This window comes from Neodiprion fabricii, chromosome 3 (assembly GCF_021155785.1).
Source record: "Neodiprion fabricii isolate iyNeoFabr1 chromosome 3, iyNeoFabr1.1, whole genome shotgun sequence".
NCBI lineage: Eukaryota > Metazoa > Arthropoda > Insecta > Hymenoptera > Diprionidae > Neodiprion > Neodiprion fabricii.
Window position 1 is genome coordinate 4319283 of NC_060241.1, and position 24199 is coordinate 4343481.

The 24199-nt window shown below is 38.6% G+C and overlaps 4 protein-coding genes across 4 annotated transcripts; all 4 read left to right on the forward strand.

Annotated features, from left to right (window-relative positions):
- Positions 1 to 145: 145 nt before the first annotated feature.
- Positions 146 to 2991, forward strand: LOC124178946 (luciferin sulfotransferase-like). Its single transcript, XM_046562790.1, has 6 exons — positions 146 to 481; positions 619 to 826; positions 1294 to 1390; positions 1558 to 1859; positions 2074 to 2168; positions 2237 to 2991. Exons 2-6 carry the CDS (start codon positions 631 to 633, stop codon positions 2528 to 2530), a joined length of 984 nt encoding a protein of 327 aa, XP_046418746.1. The 5' UTR covers positions 146 to 481; positions 619 to 630; the 3' UTR covers positions 2531 to 2991.
- Positions 2992 to 3106: 115 nt separating this feature from the next.
- On the forward strand, positions 3107 to 7982 carry LOC124178940 (lysosomal acid glucosylceramidase-like). The gene is made up of 8 exons (XM_046562782.1): positions 3107 to 4022; positions 4362 to 4441; positions 4535 to 4853; positions 5111 to 5373; positions 5573 to 6004; positions 6708 to 6784; positions 6981 to 7267; positions 7361 to 7982. The coding sequence occupies exons 2-8, from the start codon at positions 4381 to 4383 to the stop codon at positions 7458 to 7460; spliced, it is 1539 nt and encodes a 512-aa protein (XP_046418738.1). The 5' UTR covers positions 3107 to 4022; positions 4362 to 4380; the 3' UTR covers positions 7461 to 7982.
- Positions 7983 to 11033: 3051 nt separating this feature from the next.
- LOC124178941 (lysosomal acid glucosylceramidase-like) lies at positions 11034 to 14571 on the forward strand. The gene is made up of 8 exons (XM_046562783.1): positions 11034 to 11099; positions 11618 to 11697; positions 11801 to 12119; positions 12366 to 12625; positions 12726 to 13157; positions 13255 to 13331; positions 13526 to 13806; positions 14289 to 14571. The coding sequence occupies exons 2-8, from the start codon at positions 11655 to 11657 to the stop codon at positions 14386 to 14388; spliced, it is 1512 nt and encodes a 503-aa protein (XP_046418739.1). The 5' UTR covers positions 11034 to 11099; positions 11618 to 11654; the 3' UTR covers positions 14389 to 14571.
- A 2920-nt stretch (positions 14572 to 17491) lies between these two features.
- On the forward strand, positions 17492 to 21910 carry LOC124177413 (lysosomal acid glucosylceramidase-like). Its single transcript, XM_046559743.1, has 8 exons — positions 17492 to 17956; positions 18296 to 18375; positions 18469 to 18787; positions 19045 to 19307; positions 19507 to 19938; positions 20642 to 20718; positions 20915 to 21201; positions 21295 to 21910. Exons 2-8 carry the CDS (start codon positions 18315 to 18317, stop codon positions 21392 to 21394), a joined length of 1539 nt encoding a protein of 512 aa, XP_046415699.1. The 5' UTR covers positions 17492 to 17956; positions 18296 to 18314; the 3' UTR covers positions 21395 to 21910.
- The last annotated feature ends 2289 nt before the right edge of the window (positions 21911 to 24199 follow it).

Below are 24199 nucleotides of genomic sequence, written 5' to 3' on the forward strand. Positions count from 1 at the left end.
GTTTTGCAACATGCCGCTTTTATCTTTATAACGCTTAAACGATTGCAAGCAATACGTATAATTACCGCCAGCAACAAACTCTATTTATAACATGTAGTTGAAAACCTCTTTGGGGATAAAACTACTAATGATGCTACCAATCTTTCATTTATTGCAAGTCGTGACTTGATCTGCGTGGAAGCTGATTAGCGTCTCCCGATAAATAAACGGTTGAAAAAACCCACAGGATTTACGGTCAATAACTCCAAACTAATTAATTGGAGCATAAATTGACGATTAGTCTCGTCACTTCGCTTTATCATCGACAGTTACTCGATATAAATTGTTTTCTTCGTCCTCATACGAATCTCGAGTCTCGCCGAGTGCACATTTTCTTCGTCGATCGCCATTATTTGGCCGCTTTTTCAGCGGTGAAAACGGACGTCCGTATTGTTCCTGAGAATAAGTTGTTCAAGGTGTTTCGTGAAGGTGTTGAATAGTGGTAAGTCGGTAGGGATTTTTTTAAACACTACTAAATTCAGATTTGATAGGATTTGTAACCCGTTATTAACTCGACTGTGAATCGACTTGTGAATCGCAAGTTGGTTTTTTGATCCGATAGACGTTTCCCGCTTCAAGAGAGAAGCCAATATGGCACACCAATTTACTCCTGTCGGTGGCGAGCTTGGAGAAATTTTGCAAAAAACCTTCACCAACTACTTTCGAACCGCATACATAAAAGTCGATGGATGCATTTTACCAGAGAATTATAAACAGTTTGCCGATGCGATTGAAAACTTCGAGGTTCGTGATGACGACATTTGGGTTTGCAGTTACCCAAAAACCGGTAAGTCTTTATGCGCTTTAGTGTAATTAAGAAGGAAGACATTAACGTCCGGAAGACGTTAGTAACACGCCTTTTTTCGATCAGTGTCAAACACGATGTTGAACATTTTATCATCTGAACGGTAACCGTTCAGTGAAACTTTAAAATCAATCTAATGTTGTTTCTTTCTTTCTTCGTTACTACCTTATTTATCCACGACTAAAGGTTCCATCACGAGGATTCCGGAAATAAGAAATTCCATGAACTTATTAGAACTTACTTATTTGTTCGGAATTTATATTTTCCCTCTTACCGTTTTTAAGTGATTATAACTACAGAATAGCTAAAAGTATCTGGGTTTTTTAGCGTCAGAAAAATAGCTTCATCGTCAAAATTACCAGAATGGTTTTTATTTATGACTAAACAAAACTTGTCGCATTACGTGCAGCACGACGCGTGAACTGGTATGATTCTGATTTATTATTCAGGTACGACATGGACGCAGGAAATGGTCTGGAGCATCGCTAATAATTTGAACTTTGAGCGTGCGAAAATACCCCTTCCTGAGAGATTTCCGTACCTCGAGTAAGTTGCTGTTAATCCATATTAAACACCAGAAGGAACTAGTTGATATCTTTTCTCGTCCCCTTTGGTGGTTCCTGGATTTGGAAAGTGAACCATTCGAGTACAAGGGCTTATAAAAGTGCTAAGATTTCCGATGATGCAATTCACGTGTGCAATTTTTCCAACAGATTCTCACCGATGTTCGAAAAGACTGAAATCATACGACGCAATCCAGGCATCGTAATTCCGGAATACGCTATGGACAGTCCGGGGTACGCTTCCAAGATGCCTAGTCCTCGATTCATCAAGACTCACCTACCCTTCCATCTTTTGCCACGCCAGCTGAGAACCGGGGAAAAGAAACCTAAAATCTTGTACGTCGTCCGAAATCCGAAAGACACCTGCATATCATTCTATCATCACTGCAAACTCGTCGAGGGATACAACGGGACCTTTGAAGAGTTTTACACTCTTTTCCTAGGAGAGTCTGGTAAGTCTGGTAAGGGGCTGTCCGTACACTACGTTTCCAGTTTTGATCTTATTTTGATCTCCTTTCATAAACTGGTAACGTGGTTCATGGACAACCCCTAACTTGTGGACTCATGGTTGTTACGACTTTACCGCCAAATGTCTTCACGCGGTTTGAACGTGTGACTTGGACAGCCGAGCCAAGCATCAATCTTTTCAGTTCAATACACTTTCAGATCATTACGGACCATTCTGGATGAACGTATTGGGCTACTGGAAGAACAGAAAAGAGCACAATATTCTGTGGCTGACTTATGAAGATATGAAACAGGTAAGCCATTCTCATCTCGACGCGAGTACCTTGCCGAATAACCAATTACACACTTTTCGACTGTCCAGGATTTATCTGCGGAGATTTTGCGAACGGCCATATATCTGGGCAATACTTTGAACAAGGTTCAATTGTCATTGTTGACCGAACACTTGAGCTTCGCGAGCATGAAAGCGAACCCCGCTGTGAACTACGAGGAGCTTATAGCTAAACTTCACGAAATGTCTCAAGTCAAAAGAGAAGGTGTTTTCATGAGGAGTGGGACGACGAAACAGTGGAAGTCTTTCATGACTCCAGAGCTCATCGAACGGTTCGACGAATGGACGGAGAAGCATTTGAAGGGTACCGGACTCGCGCTGTGAAGAGACTCGGAAAATCTTAGACTTACTGATTATACGAGCTTGCAATGTTTTTCGTAACCGCATCCGGAAATCGACTGTTTTCGTTTAGGAAGAAGGGATCTGTTCAGTTATTCTTGCGCTTTTAGAGAAATAATAGATTTAATTTAGCTCCAGAATTTTCGTGGTATCAGATATACTACTCAATGTAATTACTTTCCCGTCACATTAAGATTCTTATAAACGAATCAAAGCAATCTTGATTTGTTTAACTAATTTTCTTTTCTTATAAAAATCAGACGAAAGTAAATGAGTTTCATTTTAATATGTTTCAAGTTTATTTCTAAATGATGAAATTTTGAGCTCTGCTCGAAGCCAGTCCGACCTTTTATAAATTGAGATACCCGATTGCCTCGTGTTTTGTCACGGATCGATTTATTTCGAGTAAAACTGTAAATAATGATAAAATAATATTAAAAATTGGATACAATTAGTTATAATTTAGAAATTCCGTTCATTATCCTTTTCTTACACATATAAATTTAACACAGTTACTTTAAATTAAATTAAATTTAATCAAATCAGATCAAATCAAAATGAATTGATCAACGGAAGTATTTCCATTCGGCTCTGAATGTTTTCAGGGTATCAGGAAGAGGAAAACTTACGTACAAATGTTGAAGAAAATGAAGAATTTTTTGGTAAAAGGTGCCAAACATGTTATCACGTGACGTGACCATATTAGTTGTGCAATTTTGTGAATTTTGTGAATTTTGCGGAAATGAGGCACTTTACACGCGCTCCACAGGCTTCGAAAATCGAAACCTTCCAAGCGTCTGTTGGAAAAATACAATTTTCTCCAAACGGTGGAATAAAAATATGTAACGATATGTAACGAAAAACGAACCAATAATCTTAATTTTTCGTCTGATTTTCATTTCTAATTCTTCGCGTGTACGTACGAATAATCTGGAAACTTGTTATTCTTCATTCTTGGATTAATTCGCAGACATTTATACACGAGGTGCGTCCGGATTGTTATACAAACAGATATTTCAAAACCGTTGATACCGTGTGAAAATATGTTTTCCGGGTGTGAAATTAAACAGTCGACTGAATGTACCTAACAGACAAATCGTGCTTGTTCGGCCGATAACTGTCGGTTTTCTGAATGTTTGAGGCACACCGATAATCGAAGGCAAAGCGGGATGTTAAGAGTGTAAAAAGTATTATCTCATTGTCAACCACGATGTTCGATACATTTTTTATTTTGTTTAAACTTTGTTATTACCTGAGCAAAGAAATTCGTGCGAAATTTGTTCGCTATCATTGGATGCTAGACATTCGGAAAGCAATAAATAGCGTTCGTTATCTATGCGTGTTGAAATCACTATTGATTCAGTTCAGTAGCGACGTAGGTCCGTAACCGTATGTAAAGCAGCGTTGACGTAAGAAGCTCGCGAGTTATATCGAGAATTCTACTCTGAAATCTAGTCAACTACCGATTATCCGACAGGTACGTATAATAAAATAAAAAAATGTAAAATGTTTGAGTCACGTGTGAAATGGGGAAATAAAAATAATTTCCAGCGTACGAATAACGACTGTTGGAAATATTGTTCGTTTGTAAATAATTGCAAACGTAACATGAACACGTAAGATGATTCATATTTAAAACACAATTGAACGAAATGTTACTGCCGGAATAAATAGGTGACAGTAGAAACTTGAATTTAATTCATTGAGAGGTGAACTTAGAAACATCAATTATTTTCCAACCGGATGAGAGTTGATAAAATTTTTTTCTCACGGGTAAAACTGTGGCACTCGACTATGTACAAGAGTCCTGTTTCAGGTTTCAAATTGGAAAGCGAATGTCACAGCGGATCATAATGCTACAATACGCACTCGTGTTGATCTGGTGCATTTATGCAGGTAAACATGTATATTCTGGAATGTAAGAAACATCGTTCGATCTTATTTACATCGTTTCTTGGGCCAACTTAACACTTGGCTGGATATTTGCAGTAAACGCTGACCCCTGCATACCTCGAGAGTTCGAAAATGGAACGGTGTGCGTATGCAACGCTACTTACTGCGACAGCACCCCGGCTCACGATCTCCCAGAGGTCGGTTTCTACATCCGATACACGTCGAATGAAGATGGCTTGAGACTCGACAAGACTCAGGGGGCTTTCGGCAACGTATCAACATCCGAAGAGGAACTCCTTATACTTCTACGAAACATCACCTATCAAAAGATTCACGGCTTTGGTGGTTGTTTTACGGATTCGGCGTGCATCAGCATAAAATCACTCAGCGAAGATGCCCAGAAAAATTTAATGAGGTATTTCTGCTGATGACTAACATTCGATAGTTGATTTTTCGAAAACATGTCGTAGTGTTCGAAATTCCGCAGTCGCGACTTACGAATCCCCGTTCACTTTATGTTTTCCAGGTCTTCGATCGTTACTCCGCGGTACCGTGTCAAATTCCCCTTCCTGATTTACAGTTCTTGAATGATTGTCATTGTAATGAATAGCTTCTGAACCTGCATTTTCTATCAATTATGATATTGTGTAAAGAAATTGTCCGACTTCACAGCTCTTACTTTAGCAGCGAAGGTAATGCGTATAATCTTGGACGTGTACCGATTGCTGGCACTGATTTCTCCACAAGGTTGTACACCCACGATGATTACTCAGGTGACTTACTGCTGAAGAATTTCAGTTTAGCAGACGAGGACCTGTATTACAAAATTCCACTGATGCAACAAGCTCTTGAAATGAGTCCGGAGCTGAAATTCATCGCTGCATCCTGGAGTGCTCCACCATGGATGAAGACAAATAACGATTACATCGGTCTTGGTACGTAAATAGCATTACCAGCCTAAGATAACCCAACCAAAGAGAACTGATCCGTTAGTTGCCGTCGAAAATGATCCATATTTTTTTAGATCTTATGTATCACGGTGCACCATTTTGTTTAAGTTAGTCCTACTTCGCTCACGAGGTTTCAACCGCATGAAAACCTGTAACAAATTCTCAAAGAAACCTTTGCTTTCAGGATTTCTACTCAAAGAATACTACCAGCTGTATGCCGAATATCTTATCAAATTCTTGGATGAGTACGAAAATCACGGTTTGGAAATGTGGGCAATCTCGACTGGTAATGAACCAAACGACGCGTTCATCGACGGTTATGAAATAAACTCCCTGACGTGGCTTTCATCCACCATCGCTGAATGGGTTGCCGAAAATTTAGGTCCAACGATAAGCGAATCGAAGCACAATAAAACTTTGATCCTCGCTCTCGACGACCAGACATCTTACTTGCCTAACTTCGTTGAGGAAATGTTTGTTAATGAAACGGCTAAGAATTACACAGCTGGAATCGCCGTTCATTGGTATTACGATACGGATACTCCCTCAAGTGTGCTTCAGGAAACCCACGATCTTTTCCCTGATAAATTTCTCCTCATGACTGAGGCAGCGGTAGGTAAGTTCATGGTTACACGTGACTCGCAGTTCAGGAAATATACTGCATCATATATCTGCCATCAGCTGTGACACCCTTTTTTGACGCCCTCGTATGTATAAAATGTCATTTCAAATGAAAGACGGGAATTTCTCTAATGCCTCTTTGTGAATGGATCTTACTTAATTCCCTAATATCGGTTGCATTAATTTCATTCGAATTGCCAAGTGTTTGCTCAATCTTTGATACACAAACGCTCACCATTGGATCAATCGCTTTACTTGAATAAAACAGAGAACTGATAAATATCTTTACGGAATCGAGCGTGAAGACCAAGCACATCCACTTACAGTTTCGGCTTTTAAAAAGATCAGAGCGTTCGCAATGATATTCAGTAAATAAGAATCATGTGATTCCTAACTCCCAGTGTATGGTATTTGACTTTGTACCATTTATTTCAAATACTTATTCCGCAATACTCATTACTTGAAATAGAGACTACTTTCCATTTTAAATTAATATACGAAAGTATTTTCATGCAGCCCTGAATATTCTCAGAGTATCGAGAAAAGGAGAACATGTGAACAAATGTTGAAGAAAATCACAAATGTTGTGATAGAAGGTGCCAAGCATGTTTTAACTTGACGTGATTCTAGATTAGTTATCATGCACCTGACGATTCCTGACTGATGATCTTACGGTGAAATGTTTTTTGTGGACACAGCTGCCAATCTGTCCGACGGCAAACTTCTTTTGGGATCTTGGGATTCAGGGGAAAAGTACATAATGGATATAATCGACGTACGTTTATCCTTGATTTTACTTCATCAGTTAAATAGTTAACTCAGAGAGCCATTGGAATCACTGCACATATTTTCCTTAAAACAATATAATTATCATTTCTATTCTTCACTGCTTCTCGGATACCCAAAGTTCAAATAAGTACCCACACAATGACGAAGTGTTCTCATTATTTGAATCGCTGAAAATTTTGTAGAATCTACGAAACTGGGTGACTGGTTGGATCGACTGGAATCTAGCTTTAAACGAAGAGGGTGGTCCCCATTGGCACTATACCTACGATCAGTCTTCCATTGTTGTAAATGCCGAAGCCGACGAATTCTACAAGCAGCCATTGTTCTACGCCATATCTCACTTCAGCAAATTCATACCGCGGGGTTCCGTAAGAGTGGAACTCACTCACAATCAGGTTACAAACGCCACAGTAGATTTTGTAGCCTTCATGACGCCGGAGGATAAGACCGTTCTCGTGATCTTCAACAAGTACGTTCCAAGTTGACATACACACTTGACACGAATACACATAATCGTGGCGTTATTTGAAAATGAGTCAAAATAAAATGGTTTCTTTTTCAGGTGGTCCGAAGAAAGACAAGTGATCATTTCTGACCCAGAGCGAGGAAACATCGACTTGCAGTTATCTCCCAATTCGGTGCAAACCATCATCTACAAGTAGCGTATTGCGATGTAATCAAAGGAGTGCGGCGTGTGTGAACGCGGACGTCTGTTGAGGAAAAATTTTAAATTTTGTATCAAATTCGATACTTACAAATACATACCGCAACTATATCACTGTGAAATTTTGAGAAGATACATCAATCGATGATACGGAATGATTGTGTTTTTTGAAAAATGGTAGAATGCAAGTTTTGAATTGCCAGTCAATTATCTTTTACATCATACAACAAGATCCGAGTTTACAAATTCCAATCAGTCATAAACTGGTTTGTTATCATTCTGGACTATTGTCGACCAACTTCAAAAACGTATCTGATCCTATATTCGCGAAAGTATTTTTCGTTTCTCCAATGACTTGTGGTCAATTGTTCACGTTTTTCCACTGTGTTTATCATGACGAGTATCCCATGTTTCCCACCTTCTCCGACCATTCGTTACTCATTGCTTCTATTTGGTGACTCTCCGACATTCCTTATAGTAACCTTATAGCCTCACTCCATATAACGACACTCCAGTCCAACACATTGTTACAGTGTATGTAATACATAACTCGTAAAATAGTTGCTGAAAATATTAAATTGTTAGTTTTGTGTTTCGGCAAAGCATCGAACTCGACAGTTCAAGTCAAATTGTTGTATCGCACTCTTTACCTTATCGTTTCACTCGCTATTTAGAATCGTCTTCACATGCTCACTTACACTTGCTTCCAATGTTTACCTTTCGGTCTGTGCCTCAAATCTTTCCGCTTGGCCGTGTCACGCTTTGAAACAGACCAGCTGTATATTTCACACATTTTCTACACTCTAAAAATCATATCTGTGTATCGTCTGTGTATTCTCTCGATTTTGTAAAACCTCAGCTGTCGTTCTGTTCTCACACGATACCGATCGTCCGATTTACCAAACCTAAATAAAGCATATCGTCTACTGTTCAATAAAGATCATCTATCGCTAATCAATATCCCGCTTTCCTCACTCCTGTCTTTTATCGTCAACTTGCAGATACTGCATCAATGCTCCAGTCTCAACATCAATCTCTCTTAAAAGTATTGAGTGATAAATTATCGAGATTCTTCGTCTATTGTTTCGCGATACTCCAAAAGGTTGAGAACCACGATACTTGGAAGCTGTGCTTATTGGAACAGGTGATAGAAAAAATGTCACCTATCTAATTATTTACATAGATCATTCACTATGCGACACAATATCGGTACCTGTAGAATGGATGGCTATAATATTGTCGAGCATGAGATGCAATATACAAAGTACGAGTATTTTAATGAGTCTAATTCTAAGCCCGCTTCAAGACAACCGACATCCTTATATTTTTATTTATTTTTTTTTATTTTTGCGAATGCAAATATATTAATAATAATTTTTTTCGTTGGTTCTTCGTGAATAACTTTTACTAAAAATACAATTACACCGGTGTATAATTTTTGGTTTTTTTAAATGATAATTATAATTATCACTAACCGAACGTAAAAAAAAAAGTGATAAGTATAAATGAATAAACAGAAAATTTCCAAGACGATACTTAACTTTTTTTTTATCTGTCACGTAGTGTAATGTAGCAATACATCTCGCAGAATATTTTATGAATCTATTAGATCGGTGAATCTTCATTCGTCGCTTTGAAATACTGAAAAACTATGAATCAAAGTCTAGTTTCTGGACAAGAAATTCTGCTCTCCTGCCAGCCAACATGATTTTCAGACATATAGTTCAACGAATGTAAAAAAAGATAATGTCTGTATGGAAATTTAAATATATTTTTATGGCTTTGTGAATGTGAAGCTATTTTATATTTTTTTGTATTGCCGTCGTGACGGGCTTGTATTTTCATATAAAATGAGTTGATGATGTCACCTTGGCGACCTTTTCGATACAGTTGTTTGTTGAAAACTATTGCATTTTATTGTATCGCAGGCTTGCGATTGGTGGAAAGTGGTCAACCCCTCCATGTCGGCGGTGACTAAGAATTATTTTCTCATGACCAACTCTCAAAGGACCTCAAGAATCGATCTGGCTAAAGTTTAGAATGGCAATTGTCAAACCCAAGAAGCCGACCGTAGCGTAGAACGCCCAAGTTTGCCGATAACTTAGCACAGATTCGTATAATCTTAGAAATAGCTTATGGTTAATATCATGCTAGAAGAGCACAATTAGTCACATGAGAACCAAACATCGAGTTAAAATGTAAAGAGCCGTGGCTTGATACAGAATTGGGATTGGTGGAATAGGTTTTAAGGAATGTATTATAACAGGTCATAAAATAAAATAAACTATTATCCGATGAATTTTTGTAAGGACTGACAACAAAGAAGGAAAGATGGTCGATGGAGTTGGATTAAGAGGAGGATGACCGACGACGAGGCTAGTTGAAAGGGACCTGACTTATTCTAAGGCGTCCGAGAACCTCGTTGAGCTTTTTAGCTGTGGTGGGAGAGGCGCCTCTCAAAGCACCCAGAAGGATGAATTCTTGGAAGGTATCGCTTGACGTGGCTCCGTAACAGTTGGCCCAGGGTTTTGATTGGGCTACCGAAGGACTCCGAAATATAAAAAACCCCGAGTCCCCGATGCCCGGTTATCTCGTATTTTACCTGTGCCAAATTATTCTATTTATTCACAATTATTTTCCCGAACAGACTGCCGTCTTGGGAGTTCTTTTCTGGGTCATGGAAAAGCACGTGTAACGCTATGTATAAACGTGGCTGACAAATTTGTACCTTGGGATTAGGGACAATCTGTGTAAATACTTGAGGTGTACTTTTACTTTGTTGTAATGTCGACTAGAACTTAATTGTCGAAATGACCTGATTCACTGTTGAACATCCAAGAAACATTGGGTGTAGAAAAAAAAAAAAAAATTTACCGCCCAAATATCTTAAGGTGGAAAGCGGTTTAGAGTTGTTTGGAAAAAATGCTTAGGATTTTTTCGGATCAGTTGGAAGGATTTGATATTAGATGTAACTCATTTGCCGGTCTGACAAGGCCCAACTTGATTTAAAATAGAATTGTGAACTCTTTATTTTTACGTCAGAATTGTATTAGGAATAACTTTTCTTTCGGTGTTACATGTATATATCAAAGCAGAAAACTGTCCTCAAATAAATGAAAGAATCAACTGGTTTTATCCTACTGAGCTCATTTTTGGCCTAATCAGGTCTAATTAGTCTCCATCTCAAAATGGAAGTCATTAATAACAGAACAAAAAATTATTTTAAAATCGAATCAGTTATACAGAAGCGGATTTCCATCTGATCGTCGTCAAATTTAGGCTTCATTGGGATAGCAATGGGCCTACACCCGATATGTAATTCTTTCATTTGATTACCGTTAGAAAATCACATCAAACCTTTTGTTCCCAGTGATTTTTCGCGTAAGGTTTCCCAGTCACGATTTTCACGCGTCCAATTCTTTCCGATACACAGTATATATTTGAAGGCACGTATCGTGTACGTTTAAATAGCAGACGGGTCCGCGTTTTGAAGTTATTGATGCGTGAAATAATTTGCTATAAAAATGGAATACGAAGTACTCAACCTGAAGAATTTATCCAACTGCCAGTCGACCAACACCTAATTTGAACTGGTGTATAAACGACCCAAGGCATCAAGGTTAGTTGAAAATCTAAGGTGACTTTATCTCTTATTGTAAATTTATACTTTGTTTTGTTTCATTTATATTAACATATTTCTTGTATACAATTGTGTCCTGTTTCAACTGTCGTGTGTGTTCTGTTACTTTTCTTTTTTTATATATACTATTACAAAGATTGAAATCACCTTTTATGCTCCCCTGTCTGATGTAGTAGTCTCTGTCAAAGACACAGAAAAGCCATCACATGTTTGTAAAAAAAAAAAAAAAAGAAAGAGCAAGGTTACTGCGCCAACCCAAACTATTGTAAAACAAATCATAAGATTCAAGTCAACAGAGATGACTCGTGCGATTTGTATTCAAGATGGCGGTGATGACGAATGCAATTTATAAGATACCAATGATTAACCGTATGATTAGTACATATGTCCACGACATTGTAGATTATGCAAATCATGTGAATTTTTTTTAGTGATCATTTTCAGGACGACCATGAGTTCGAATAACTAGTTTTTGTTCCAACCAGTCATAAAAATATTCATACGTTTTGTTTCAGATTTTCCACTGGATAGCAAAACGAAGAGCTTAAAGCCATGCTACAATACACCCTTGTGCTAATCTCCTGTATATATGCAGGTGAATATACAGCATATTTGAAGTATTAGAAAAATCGTGATTCGACCGAATGAATAATTCATCGATTCTTCCGTCACGTCACAAAAAATTTTTGTGCTTTCAGCTGAGGCTAGCTCCTGTATATTTCGCGAGTTCGAAAACGGTACCGTGTGTGTTTGCAATGCTACCTACTGCGACACCATTCCAGTTTACGAAACGCCTAGCAACGGTTCGTACCTACGGTATACGTCGAGTGGAGATGATTTGAGACTCAGCAGAACACTGGGTGATTTCACAAATGAAACAACATCCGACGGGGCCGTGATTCTGCTCCAACGGAACGTAACCTATCAAAGTATTCAGGGCTTTGGAGGTGCCTTCACTGATGCCGCGACTATAAACATAAAATCGCTGAGCAAAGCTGCACAGACAAACTTGCTAACGTAATTTTCTTGGATCCCATAAGAAACCACTTTCATTCTCAGAAATATCTCGACATTCCCCAATCCATTGTCAGTTTTACCAATAAGGTTCTGCCGGTGATCAATGTACTCACCGTCGTTGATTCATTCTTTACTTACTCTTCGTCACTGTCTACGGAACAGCCGTAAAGAACTGTAGAAAATAATCCAATGGTTTTAGGACATGTCCAGTATAATCTTGACTGATAGGCTTGACTGTATTTACAGGTCTTATTTCGCCAAGGAAGGTATCAGGTATAATATTGGCCGTGTACCCATTGCCGGTACTGACTATTCCACAAGGAATTACACCTACGATGACAACGATGGTGACGTGTCACTCGGAAACTTTAGTCTCGCGGACGAGGACTTTGATTACAAAATTCCTCTGATGCTCGAAGCACTTGAAATCAATGAGGAACTCAGGTTTTTGGCTTCATCGTGGACTGCTCCACCTTGGATGAAGACAAATGCTGATTACGTCAATGGTAAACTTTATCGTCAACCATCAGAGCAGTCAACGTCGCTAGAATTAATGGATACTTTCGATAGTGTTAACTCCGAATTGTAGAGGGTAAAACTTTTCAGGATATTTGAAGGAAGAGTACTACCAAGTGTACGCTGACTATCTCATCAAATTCTTGGACGCGTACTACGACCAAGGATTAGAGATGTGGGCGATCACGACTGGCAATGAGCCCAACAATGGAATCACTTCAAACTCTACTATCACCTCCATGTCAATGACATTGAACGAAACAGCCACTTGGCTTGCGTCGAATTTCGGTCCCGCACTGGCTAAATCAAAGCACAACAAAACGCTAATTCTTTCTCTCGATGATGAGAGAAGTTTTTTAATTCCATCCCTGAAAGATATGTTTGAAAATGAATTGGCCAAGAACTATACAGATGGTGTCGCCATTCATTGGTATGACGACAAAAGGGCTAACGCAAGTGTGCTTACGGAATTTCACGATTCCTATCCTGAACCATTTCTTCTCATGGATGAGGCTTCAGTCCGTAAGTTAATAGCCACATTACATTACTGAATAAGAATCTCCAATGGTTTTCCATTTTATATCATGGTTTTTTTTTTTTTTTTTTTTTTTTGATACAGTAACTTGGGCAGCGTTGGGCGAACTTTCCTTGGGATCCTGGAGTACGGGAGAAAAGTACATAAACGATATATTCGACGTACGTATATCACAAAGTCATTTCAATCATTACGGAAATCTTATGTCACATAGTAATGACCAAATCATTGTCATCTCCTGTCAACATAGTCTGTAGTATATTTTACTGTGGAGTTGCATTGCGTGTGATGTCTAGAAGCCAATACCATCAATAACAAACTATTTTTCCTAATTTGCTTGTTCGTCGGATTGAAGAACCTGGAAAACTGGGTGACTGGTTGGATGGACTGGAATATTGCATTGAACAAAGACGCTGAACCGAATTGGACATCGGCATTCAGGGCACAATCTCCCATTATCGTGAATCCTGACGACGACGAATTCTACAAACAGCCATTGTTCTACGCCATAGCCCACTTCAGCAGATTCATCCCCCGGAATTCTGTGAGACTAGAACTCACTCAAACCAATAGTTCATTGAGATCTTTGGCTTTCGAGACTCCGGAGAATGAGACGGTCATCGTAGTTTACAACAAGTTAGTAGTCAATCATAAATGGAAACTCATCAAGAGTATCAGTGAAATGAGTCACTGCTACATAAAAACACGTGAGAAAAACGTATATTTCTTTGAGCCACTTGAAGAGACGTGAGAAAATCAGTACGACGAACAGCAAATATTGCGACAGAAATTGATCTGCTTGATCATGAATATGGCAGGAAACTGTAGCGAAAATCGGAATACTGTCTGACGCCTTTTTAAATAAGTTTTTTCAACAAAGTGCCCAAACGATGTCAGTTTCATTTGTGCGCGTGATAAAGTAAGTTTGGTGATACAGTTTCCGGGGATTTCTCGACCCCGCAAAGGTCGAAATGAAAGTCTGAAAAATATTGAGAAGAAACGACCTTATACGAATTTAATGTCAGTCTTAGGCCAAATAGTCTGGAAGAAATATGATATTCTGATTTCCTATCGTCAACGACCATGTCCTGTAAAGTATGTAAGTATTATTGTTTCAGTCAAACCCTGGATCAGCGGGTGATCATTCGTGACACAGAAAAAGGAGACATCGAGGTGGAGTTAACAGGTGGTTCCATTCACACGATCCTCTACAAATAGCGGGATAGTATTGATAAGTAACCTTACTTTACTTGGTAATCTTACCTTACCTTGAAGCGTATCAAAACATACCCTGACAAAATGAGTCATTACAAAAATGCGAGGTTTAATGGGATACTTATGAGGTGATAAAAGATTACAATTTAAAAAGGTTTCTGATAGTATAGTATCACACCTGGACAATATCTTTGTGACGGGACGCCTGGCTGGCGTACCGACACCTGGGGTTCAGCGCGTCCCCCCTAATATTTTGCTTGGTAAACCCAAGCCAAATCTAACTGTCCACTCGATAACCCCGCCACACACCGGGAACCCAATCAAATCACACGATTTACCGTACCCCTTCCTCAGGGAACGCGACCAATCTTTATCCGCGAAAACGGCGTAACTAGACAATAAGAGTATATAAGACGAGCGCAAACGAGAATCAAACAATCTATCACCTATTGAGCAACCGCCAGGATAGATCATCGCAGACTTCAACGAGAAGACCCATACTTCCCACATCCACGAGGAGCCGGACACCAGGGACCCACGATCAGGAGACGTGGAGTACCCGCGCAGGGAATCCTCGACACCACTTCCCATCAAAGGAGGGCATTCAGCGTACTAATAAATCCTTTTTTTTTTTTAATAAAATAAATTCTTTAGGTACCAGGGAGTCGTGTCTGAGTAAAGAACAGCATTGCGTCTGACCTCATAGCTCAGATACGGTGATCGTCTGACAATCCCCGACCCGTAGGTAGGACACCTGAACCCGTAGAGAGTCACGGTCATAGCGACTGAAAGTCTTAATACAGGTGAAGGTACATTTGCGTAGAATCCCCTTGCCTTTATCTACCACGCTAGTAATATCCAGTCTTGCCATACGCAAACTGAATCACTATCAAAGTCCTTCTGACTACTATGCTATCACTCACGTAATATTCTGTTTCAGTACTATCTAAACGAATAATTACAATATTAAAATCAACCGTCAGCGACGATTCCTCATTATCAACTACCGTCCCTCTGACGACCAGGCTATAACATAAATAATATTGAGTCTACCCATAGGTAAACCGAGTTTTCAGCTGTCAAACTGTTTCTGCCGACGATGTGGATGATACGAATTTTCGAGGTTAGAATCTCAAATAATCGAGGAAGTGACTCGGAAGGGTTTGGAAAGCATTTGTTATTGGCCCGGAAAGTTGATTCTTCAAAGGACGGTCAGAATTTAACGCTTGTGCTTTTTGAAAATTCAAACGTAGACATTTTGCGTAGGTTGGCCGACCTGCATCGCAGACAAAAATATCGCTGCGGGAAGATTTCGCCGCCCAATGAGATTGAATTATTTGGCGCATGCGCGGTTGATTTTCAAGTTTCAAGAGATTGTCCTGGTATAAGTATTATAAGAGTATTGTACGTATTTCCGAGCTGTTTAGGGTCTTCCTATCTGTCTCCTTCGAGTCTACTTTTTAAATCACGTGTATGTGTAGCCATATTTACAGAATAGATTAGATTCACAGATTGATGGAGAATTATTGAACCCAAAATAAAAAGGATTTAGATTTAGAGAAGCGCAGGCAGATAAATAACAAATAAGAAATCAGTTTTCTTAGAAAATAAAATCGAAAATTTATTGGATAATCTATTAATCTATAAGAGCTTTGAATTATGTAATAAAAAAATATTCCGTGATTCTATAATTATACCTGTGAGACTTTGATTGTATGAATAAATATTACATAGAAACTTCAAAGTTAATATCTCTAACCCAGTTGTATCACTGAGAGTGTATCTTGCATTCCGTGTTGATGAATAATGAAATCTGAATTAGGCCCGAGAAGTAATTCCAAACCCCCTGAGATTCCTGTCTACTCTCCTTTTGAAATATCTATTGCTTTCTGGAACTGGCGCCCAACCGTAACGGGAAAACAGAGACTAGCCGGAGTGTCTCGATCTGAACTAACTGAAAAGTGTCCGAGGATTGATGTCTCGAACAGACCCCTTGGGCTCGCTAATATGTACTTTACGTAATGAATGTAACATTATGAGAATAAATAGTTGATGTTATACGTATAATCCCTGATCCCTAATCGTATGATTAATGATAGTAAATAGTATAAAATGTATTGTACAATCCAACAGTGTTACATATCATGCTTACAAATGGACCGTCACATTTTCAACTATTTAACATAATCTCATTTGCTTGCGAGCAGTGTTAGTCAGACTGCACTTGTCATAATGTTGCTGTGTATTTTCAAATGCTACAAACAATGAGTCAAGTTCAGAAATAATGTCTGCATTCCAGGAGAGAGAATGATGTACAATTCAGAAATAAATGAGCACGTTTATGACTTTCAGCAGTTTAAATAACTTTCTTTTATTATGTTAATGAATTACAAATAAAATATTTGCATATTTCTTAATCAGCCGCTGAGAATGCGCTACAAGGTGTGGTTAGACCTTGCTCTTCCTTGTCATCCAATGTACTTTCTAGTTATTTGTAACTTTGATTTGAATTTCTGGTTGTGTGGTTGTATTTATTTATTTTGATATGTTTTGATTTGATTGGCTCAGATTTTATTTTATTGTTAGGTCTATTTATATCTGCTATTTTTCGATGTAACCTGACCTACATCTCTATACTCTGACCATGCTTTGCTCGCCTTTAGAGTTCTGTATTTTTATATTGATCACTGCAGTGGTGTGTATTGTTTTCAGGGTATCGAAAAGAGGAAAACTTACGTACAAATGTTGAAGAAAATGAAGAATTTTTTGGTAAAAGGTGCCAAACATATTATCACGTGACGTGACCATATTAGTTGTGCAATTTTGTGAATTTTGTGGAAATGAGGCACTTTACACGCGCTCCACAGGCTTCGAAAATCGAGACCTTCCGAGCGTATGTTGGAAAAATACAATTTTCTCCAAACGGTGGAATAAAAATATGTAACGATCGGTAAAAACGAACCAATAATCTTATGTTTTCGTCTGATTTTCATTTCTAATTCTTCGCGTGTACGTACGAATAATCTGGAAACTTGTTATTCTTCATTCTTGGATTAATTCGCAGACATTTATGCACGAGGTGCGTCCGGAATGTTATTCAAACAGATATTTCAAAACCGTTGATACCGTGTGAAAATATGTTTTCCGGGTGTGAAATTAAACAGTCGACTGAATGTACCTAACAGACAAATCGTGCTTGTTCGGCCGATAACTGTCGGTTTTCTGAATGTTTGAGGCACACCGATAATCGAAGGCAAAGCGGGATGTTAAGAGTGTAAAAAGTATTATCTCATTGTCAACCACGATGTTCGGTACATTTTTTATTTTGTTTAAACTTTGTTATTACCTGAGCAAAGAAATTCGTGCGAAATTTGTTCGCTATCATTGGATGCTAGACATTCGGAAAGCAATAAATAGCGTTCGTTATCTATGCGTGTTGAAATCACTATGGATTCAGTTCAGTAGCGACGTAGGTCCGTAACCGTATATAAAGCAGCGTTGACGTAAGAAGCTCGCGAGTTATATCGAGAATTCTACTTTGAAATCTAGTCAACTAACGATTATCCGACAGGTACGTATAATAAAATTAAAAAATGTAAAATTTTTGAGTCACGTGTGAAATGGGGAAATGAAAATAATTTCCAGCGTACGAATAACGAATGTTGGAAATATTGTTCGTTTGTAAATAATTGCAAACGTAACATGAACACGTAAGATGATTCATATTTAAAACACAATTGAACGAAATGTTACTGCCGGAATAAATAGGTGACAGTAGAAACTTGAATTTAATTCATTGAGAGGTGAACTTAGAAACATCAATTATTTTCCAACCGGATGAGAGTTGATAAAATTTTTTTCTCACGGGTAAAACTGTGGCACTCGACTATGTACAAGAGTCCTGTTTCAGGTTTCAAATTGGAAAGCGAATGTCACAGCGGATCATAATGCTACAATACGCACTTGTGTTGATCTGGTGCATTTATGCAGGTAAACATGTATATTCTGGAATGTAAGAAACATCGTTCGATCTTATTTACATCGTTTCTTGGGCCAACTTAACACTTGGCTGGATATTTGCAGTAAACGCTGACCCCTGCATACCTCGAGAGTTCGAAAATGGAACGGTGTGCGTATGCAACGCTACTTACTGCGACAGCACCCCGGCTCACGATCTCCCAGAGATCGGTTTCTACATCCGATACACGTCGAATGAAGATGGCTTGAGACTCGACAAGACTCAGGGGGCTTTCGGCAACGTATCAACATCCGAAGAGGAACTCCTTATACTTCTACGAAACATCACCTATCAAAGGATTCACGGCTTTGGTGGTTGTTTTACGGATTCGGCGTGCATCAGCATAAAATCACTCAGCGAAGATGCCCAGAAAAATTTAATGAGGTATTTCTGCTGATGACTAACATTCGATAGTTGATTTTTCGAAAACATGTCGAAGTGTTCGAAATTCCACAGTCGCGACTTACGAATCCACGTTCACTTTATGTTTTCCAGGTCTTCGATCGTTACTCCGCGGTACCGTGTCAAATTCCCCTTCCTGATTTACAGTTCTTGAATGATTGTCATTGTAATGAATAGCTTCTGAACCTGAATTTTCTATCAATTATGATATTGTGTAAAGAAATTGTCCGACTTCACAGCTCTTACTTCAGCAGCGAAGGTAATGCGTATAATCTTGGACGTGTACCGATTGCTGGCACTGATTTCTCCACAAGGTTGTACACCTACGATGATTACTCAGGTGACTTACTGCTGAAGAATTTCAGTTTAGCAGACGAGGACCTGTATTACAAAATTCCACTGATGCAACAAGCTCTTGAAATGAGTCCGGAGCTGAAATTCTTCGCTGCATCCTGGAGTGCTCCACCATGGATGAAGACAAATAACGATTACATCGGTCTTGGTACGTAAATAGCATTACCAGCCTAAGATAACCCAACCAAAGAGAACTGATCCGTTAGTTGCCGTCGAAAATGATCCATATTTTTTTAGATCTTACGTATCACGGTGCACCATTTTGTTTAAGTTAGTCCTACTTCGCTCACGAGGTTTCAACCGCATGAAAACCTGTAACAAATTCTCAAAGAAACCTTTGCTTTCAGGATTTCTACTCAAAGAATACTACCAGCTGTATGCCGAATATCTTATCAAATTCTTGGATGAGTACGAAAATCACGGTTTGGAAATGTGGGCAATCTCGACTGGTAATGAACCAAACGACGCGTTCACCGACGGTTATGACATAAACTCCATGGCGTGGCTTTCATCCACCATCGCTGAATGGGTTGCCGAAAATTTAGGTCCAACGATAAGCGAATCGAAGCACAATAAAACTTTGATCCTCGGTCTCGACGACCAGAGATCTTACTTGCCTAACTTCGTTGAGGAAATGTTTGTCAATGAAACGGCTAAGAATTACACAGCTGGAATCGCCGTTCATTGGTATAGCGATACGGATACTCCCTCAAGTGTGCTTCAGGAAACCAACGATCTTTTCCCTGATAAATTTCTCCTCATGACTGAGGCATCGGTAGGTAAGTTCATGGTTACACGTGACTCGCAGTTCAGGAAATATACTGCATTATATATCTGCCATCAGCTGTGACACCCTTTTTTGACGCCCTCGTATGCATAAAATGTCAATTCAAATGAAAGACGGGAATTTCTCTAATGCCTCTTTGTGAATGGATCTCACTTAATTCCCTAATATCGGTTGCATTAATTTCATTCGAATTGCCAAGTGTTTGCTCAATCTTTGATACACAAACGCTCACCATTGGATCAATCGCTTTACTTGAATAAAACAGAGAACTGATAAATGTCTTTACGGAATCGAGCGTGAAGACCAAGCACATCCACTTATAGTTTCGGCTTTTAAAAAGATCCGAGCGTTCGCAATGATATTCAGTAAATAAGAATCATGTGATTCCCAACTCCCAGTATATGCTATTTGACTTTGTACCATTTATTTCAAATACTTGTTCCGCAATACTCATTACTTGAAATAGAGACTACTTTCCATTTTAAATTAATATACGAAAGTATTTTCATGCAGCCCTGAATATTCTCAGAGTATCGAGAAAAGGAGAACATGTGAACAAATGTTGAAGAAAATCACAAATTTTGTGATAGAAGGTCCCAAGCAAGTTTTAACTTGACGTGATTCTAGATTAGTTATCATGCACCTGACGACTCCTGACTGATGATCTTACGGTGAAATGTTTTTTGTGGACACAGCTGCCAATCTGTCTGACGGCAAACTTCTTTTGGGATCTTGGGATTCAGGGGAAAAGTACATAATGGATATAATCGACGTACGTTTATCCTTGATTTTACTTCATCAGTTAAATAGTTAACTCAGAGAGCCATTGGAATCACTGCACATATTTTCCTTAAAACAATATAATTATCATTTCTATTCTTCACGGCTTCTCGGATACCCAAAGTTCAAATAAGTACCCACACAATGACGAAGTGTTCTCATTATTTGAATCGCTGAAAATTTTGTAGAATCTACGAAACTGGGTGACTGGTTGGATCGACTGGAATCTAGCTTTAAACGAAGAGGGTGGTCCCCATTGGCACCATGCCTACGTTCAGTCTTCCATAGTTGTAAATGCCGAAGCCGACGAATTCTACAAGCAGCCATTGTTCTACGCCATATCTCACTTCAGCAAATTTATACCGCGGGGTTCCGTAAGAGTGGAACTCACTCACAATCAGGTTACAAACGCCACAGTAGATTTTGTAGCCTTCGTGACGCCGGAGAATGAGACCGTTGTCGTGATCTTCAACAAGTACGTTCCAAGTTGACATACACACTTGACACAAATACACATAATCGTGGCGTTATTTGAAAATGAGTCAAAATAAAATGGTTTCTTTTTCAGGTGGTCCGAGGAAAGACAAGTGATCATTTCTGACCCAGAGCGAGGAAACATCGACTTGCAGTTATCTCCCAATTCGGTGCAAACCATCATCTACAAGTAGCGTATTGCGATGTAATCAAAGGAGTGCGGCGTGTGTGAACGCGGACGTCTGTTGAGGAAAAATTTTAAATTTTGTATCAAATTCGATACTTACAAATACATACCGCAACTATATCACTGTGAAATTTTGAGAAGATACATCAATCGATGATACGGAATGATTGTGTTTTTTGAAAAATGGTAGAATGCAAGTTTTGAATTGCCAGTCAATTATCTTTTACATCATACAACAAGATCCGAGTTTACAAATTCCAATCAGTCATAAACTGGTTTGTTATCATTCTGGACTATTGTCGACCAACTTCAAAAACGTATCTGATCCTATATTCGCGAAAGTATTTTTCGTTTCTCCAATGACTTGTGGTCAATTGTTCACGTTTTTCCACTGTGTTTATCATGACGAGTATCCCATGTTTCCCACCTTCTCCGACCATTCGTTACTCATTGCTTCTATTTGGTGACTCTCCGACATTCCTTATAGTAACCTTATAGCCTCACTCCATATAACGACACTCCAGTCCAACACATTGTTACAGTGTATGTAATACATAACTCGTAAAATAGTTGCTGAAAATATTAAATTGTTAGTTTTGTGTTTCGGCAAAGCATCGAACTCGACAGTTCAAGTCAAATTGTTGTATCGCACTCTTTACCTTATCGTTTCACTCGCTATTTAGAATCGTCTTCACATGCTCACTTACACTTGCTTCCAATGTTTACCTTTCGGTCTGTGCCTCAAATCTTTCCGCTTGGCCGTGTCACGCATTGAAACAGACCAGCTGTATATTTCACACATTGTCTACACTCTAAAAATCATATCTGTGTATCGTCTGTGTATTCTCTCGATTTTGTAAAACCTCAGCTGTCGTTCTGTTCTCACACGATACCGATCGTCCGATTTACCAAACCCAAATAAAGCATATCGTCTACTGTTCAATAAAGATCATCTATCGCTAATCAATATCCCGCTTTCCTCACTCCTGTCTTTTATCGTCAACTTGCAGATACTGCATCAATGCTCCAGTCTCAACATCAATCTCTCTTAAAAGTATGGAGTGATAAATTATCGAGATTCTTCGTCTATTGTTTCGCGATACTCCAAAAGGTTGAGAACCACGATACTTGGAAGCTGTGCTTATTGGAACAGGTGATAGAAAAAATGTCACCTATCTAATTATTTACATAGATCATTCACTATGCGACACAATATCGGTACCTGTAGAATGGATGGCTATAATATTGTCGAGCATGAGATGCAATATACAAAGTACGAGTATTTTAATGAGTCTAATTGGAAGCCCGCTTCAAGACAACCGACATCCTTATATATTTTTTTTTTTAATTTTATTTTTGCGAATGCAAATATATTAATAATAATTTTTTTCGTTGGTTCTTCTTGAATAACTTTTACTAAAAATACAATTATACCGGTGTATAATTTTTGGTTTTTTTAAATGATAATTATAATTATCACTAACCGAACGTAAAAAAAAAGTGATAAGTATAAATGAATGAACAGAAAATTTCCAAGACGATACTTAACTTTTTTTTTATCTGTCACGTAGTGTAATGTAGCAATACATCTCGCAGAATATTTTATGAATCTATTAGATCGGTGAATCTTCATTCGTCGCTTTGAAATACTGAAAAACTGTGAATCAAAGTCTAGTTTCTGGATAAGAAATTCTGCTCTCCTGCCAGCCAACATGATTTTCAGACATATAGTTCAACGAATGTAAAAAAAGATAATGTCTGTATGGAAATTTAAATATATTTTTATGGCTTTGTGAATGTGAAGCTATTTTATATTTTTTTGTATTGCCGTCGTGACGGGCTTGTATTTTCATATAAAATGAGTTGATGATGTCACCTTGGCGACCTTTTCGATACAGTTGTTCGTTGAAAACTATTGCATTTTATTGTATCGCAGGCTTGCGATTGGTGGAAAGTGGTCAACCCCTCCATGTCGGCGGTGACTAAGAATTATTTTCTCATGACCAACTCTCATAGGACCTCAAGAATCGATCTGGCTAAAGTTTAGAATGGCAATTGTCAAACCCAAGAAGCCGACCGTAGCGTAGAACGCCCAAGTTTGCCGATAACTTAGCACAGATTCGTATAATCTTAGAAATAGCTTATGGTTAATACCATGCTAGAAGAGCACAATTCGTCACATGAGAACCAAACATCGAGTTAAAATGTAAAGAACCGTGGCTTGATACAGAATTGGGATTGGTAGAATAGGTTTTGAGGAATGTAATATAACAGGTCATAAAATAAAATAAACTATTATCCGATGAATTTCTGTAAGGACTGACAACAAAGAAGGAAAGATGGGGTTTTGATTGGGCTACCGAAGGACTCCGAAATATAAAAAACCATGAGTCCCCGATGCCCGGTTATCTCGTATTTTACCTGTGCCAAATTATTCTATTTATTTACAATTATTTTCCCGAACAGACTGCCGTCTTGGGAGTTCTTTTCTGGGTCATGGAAAAGCACGTGTAACGCTGTGTATAAACGTGGCTGACAAATTTGTACCTTGGGATTAGGGACAATCTGTGTAAATACTTGAGGTGTACTTTTACTTTGTCGTAATGTCGACTAGAACTTAATTGTCGAAATGACCTGATTCACAGTTGAACATCCAAGATACATTGGGTGTAGAAAAAAAAAAAATTTACCGCCCAAATATCTTGAGGTGGAAAGCGGTTTAGAGTTGTTTGGAAAAAATGCTTAGGATTTTTTCGGATCAGTTGGAAGGATTTGATATTAGATGTAACTCATTTGCTGGTCTGACAAGGCC

Bases quoted from the DNA above. Each gene is read 5' to 3' on its own strand.
- LOC124178940 (XM_046562782.1), top strand. From the start codon at position 4,381: ATGTCACAGCGGATCATAATGCTACAATACGCACTCGTGTTGATCTGG. The intron at 4,854-5,110 runs GTATTTCTGCTG...CCGACTTCACAG, and splicing joins GCCCAGAAAAATTTAATGAG to CTCTTACTTTAGCAGCGAAG. The intron at 7,268-7,360 runs GTACGTTCCAAG...TTTCTTTTTCAG, and splicing joins GTTCTCGTGATCTTCAACAA to GTGGTCCGAAGAAAGACAAG.
- LOC124178946 (XM_046562790.1), top strand. From the start codon at position 631: ATGGCACACCAATTTACTCCTGTCGGTGGCGAGCTTGGAGAAATTTTG. The intron at 1,860-2,073 runs GTAAGTCTGGTA...ATACACTTTCAG, and splicing joins TCTTTTCCTAGGAGAGTCTG to ATCATTACGGACCATTCTGG. The intron at 2,169-2,236 runs GTAAGCCATTCT...TCGACTGTCCAG, and splicing joins CTTATGAAGATATGAAACAG to GATTTATCTGCGGAGATTTT.
- LOC124177413 (XM_046559743.1), top strand. From the start codon at position 18,315: ATGTCACAGCGGATCATAATGCTACAATACGCACTTGTGTTGATCTGG. The intron at 18,376-18,468 runs GTAAACATGTAT...GGATATTTGCAG, and splicing joins GATCTGGTGCATTTATGCAG to TAAACGCTGACCCCTGCATA. The intron at 19,939-20,641 runs GTAAGTTCATGG...TTGTGGACACAG, and splicing joins CATGACTGAGGCATCGGTAG to CTGCCAATCTGTCTGACGGC.
- LOC124178941 (XM_046562783.1), top strand. From the start codon at position 11,655: ATGCTACAATACACCCTTGTGCTAATCTCCTGTATATATGCAG. The intron at 12,120-12,365 runs GTAATTTTCTTG...CTGTATTTACAG, and splicing joins GCACAGACAAACTTGCTAAC to GTCTTATTTCGCCAAGGAAG. The intron at 13,332-13,525 runs GTACGTATATCA...GTCGGATTGAAG, and splicing joins ACATAAACGATATATTCGAC to AACCTGGAAAACTGGGTGAC.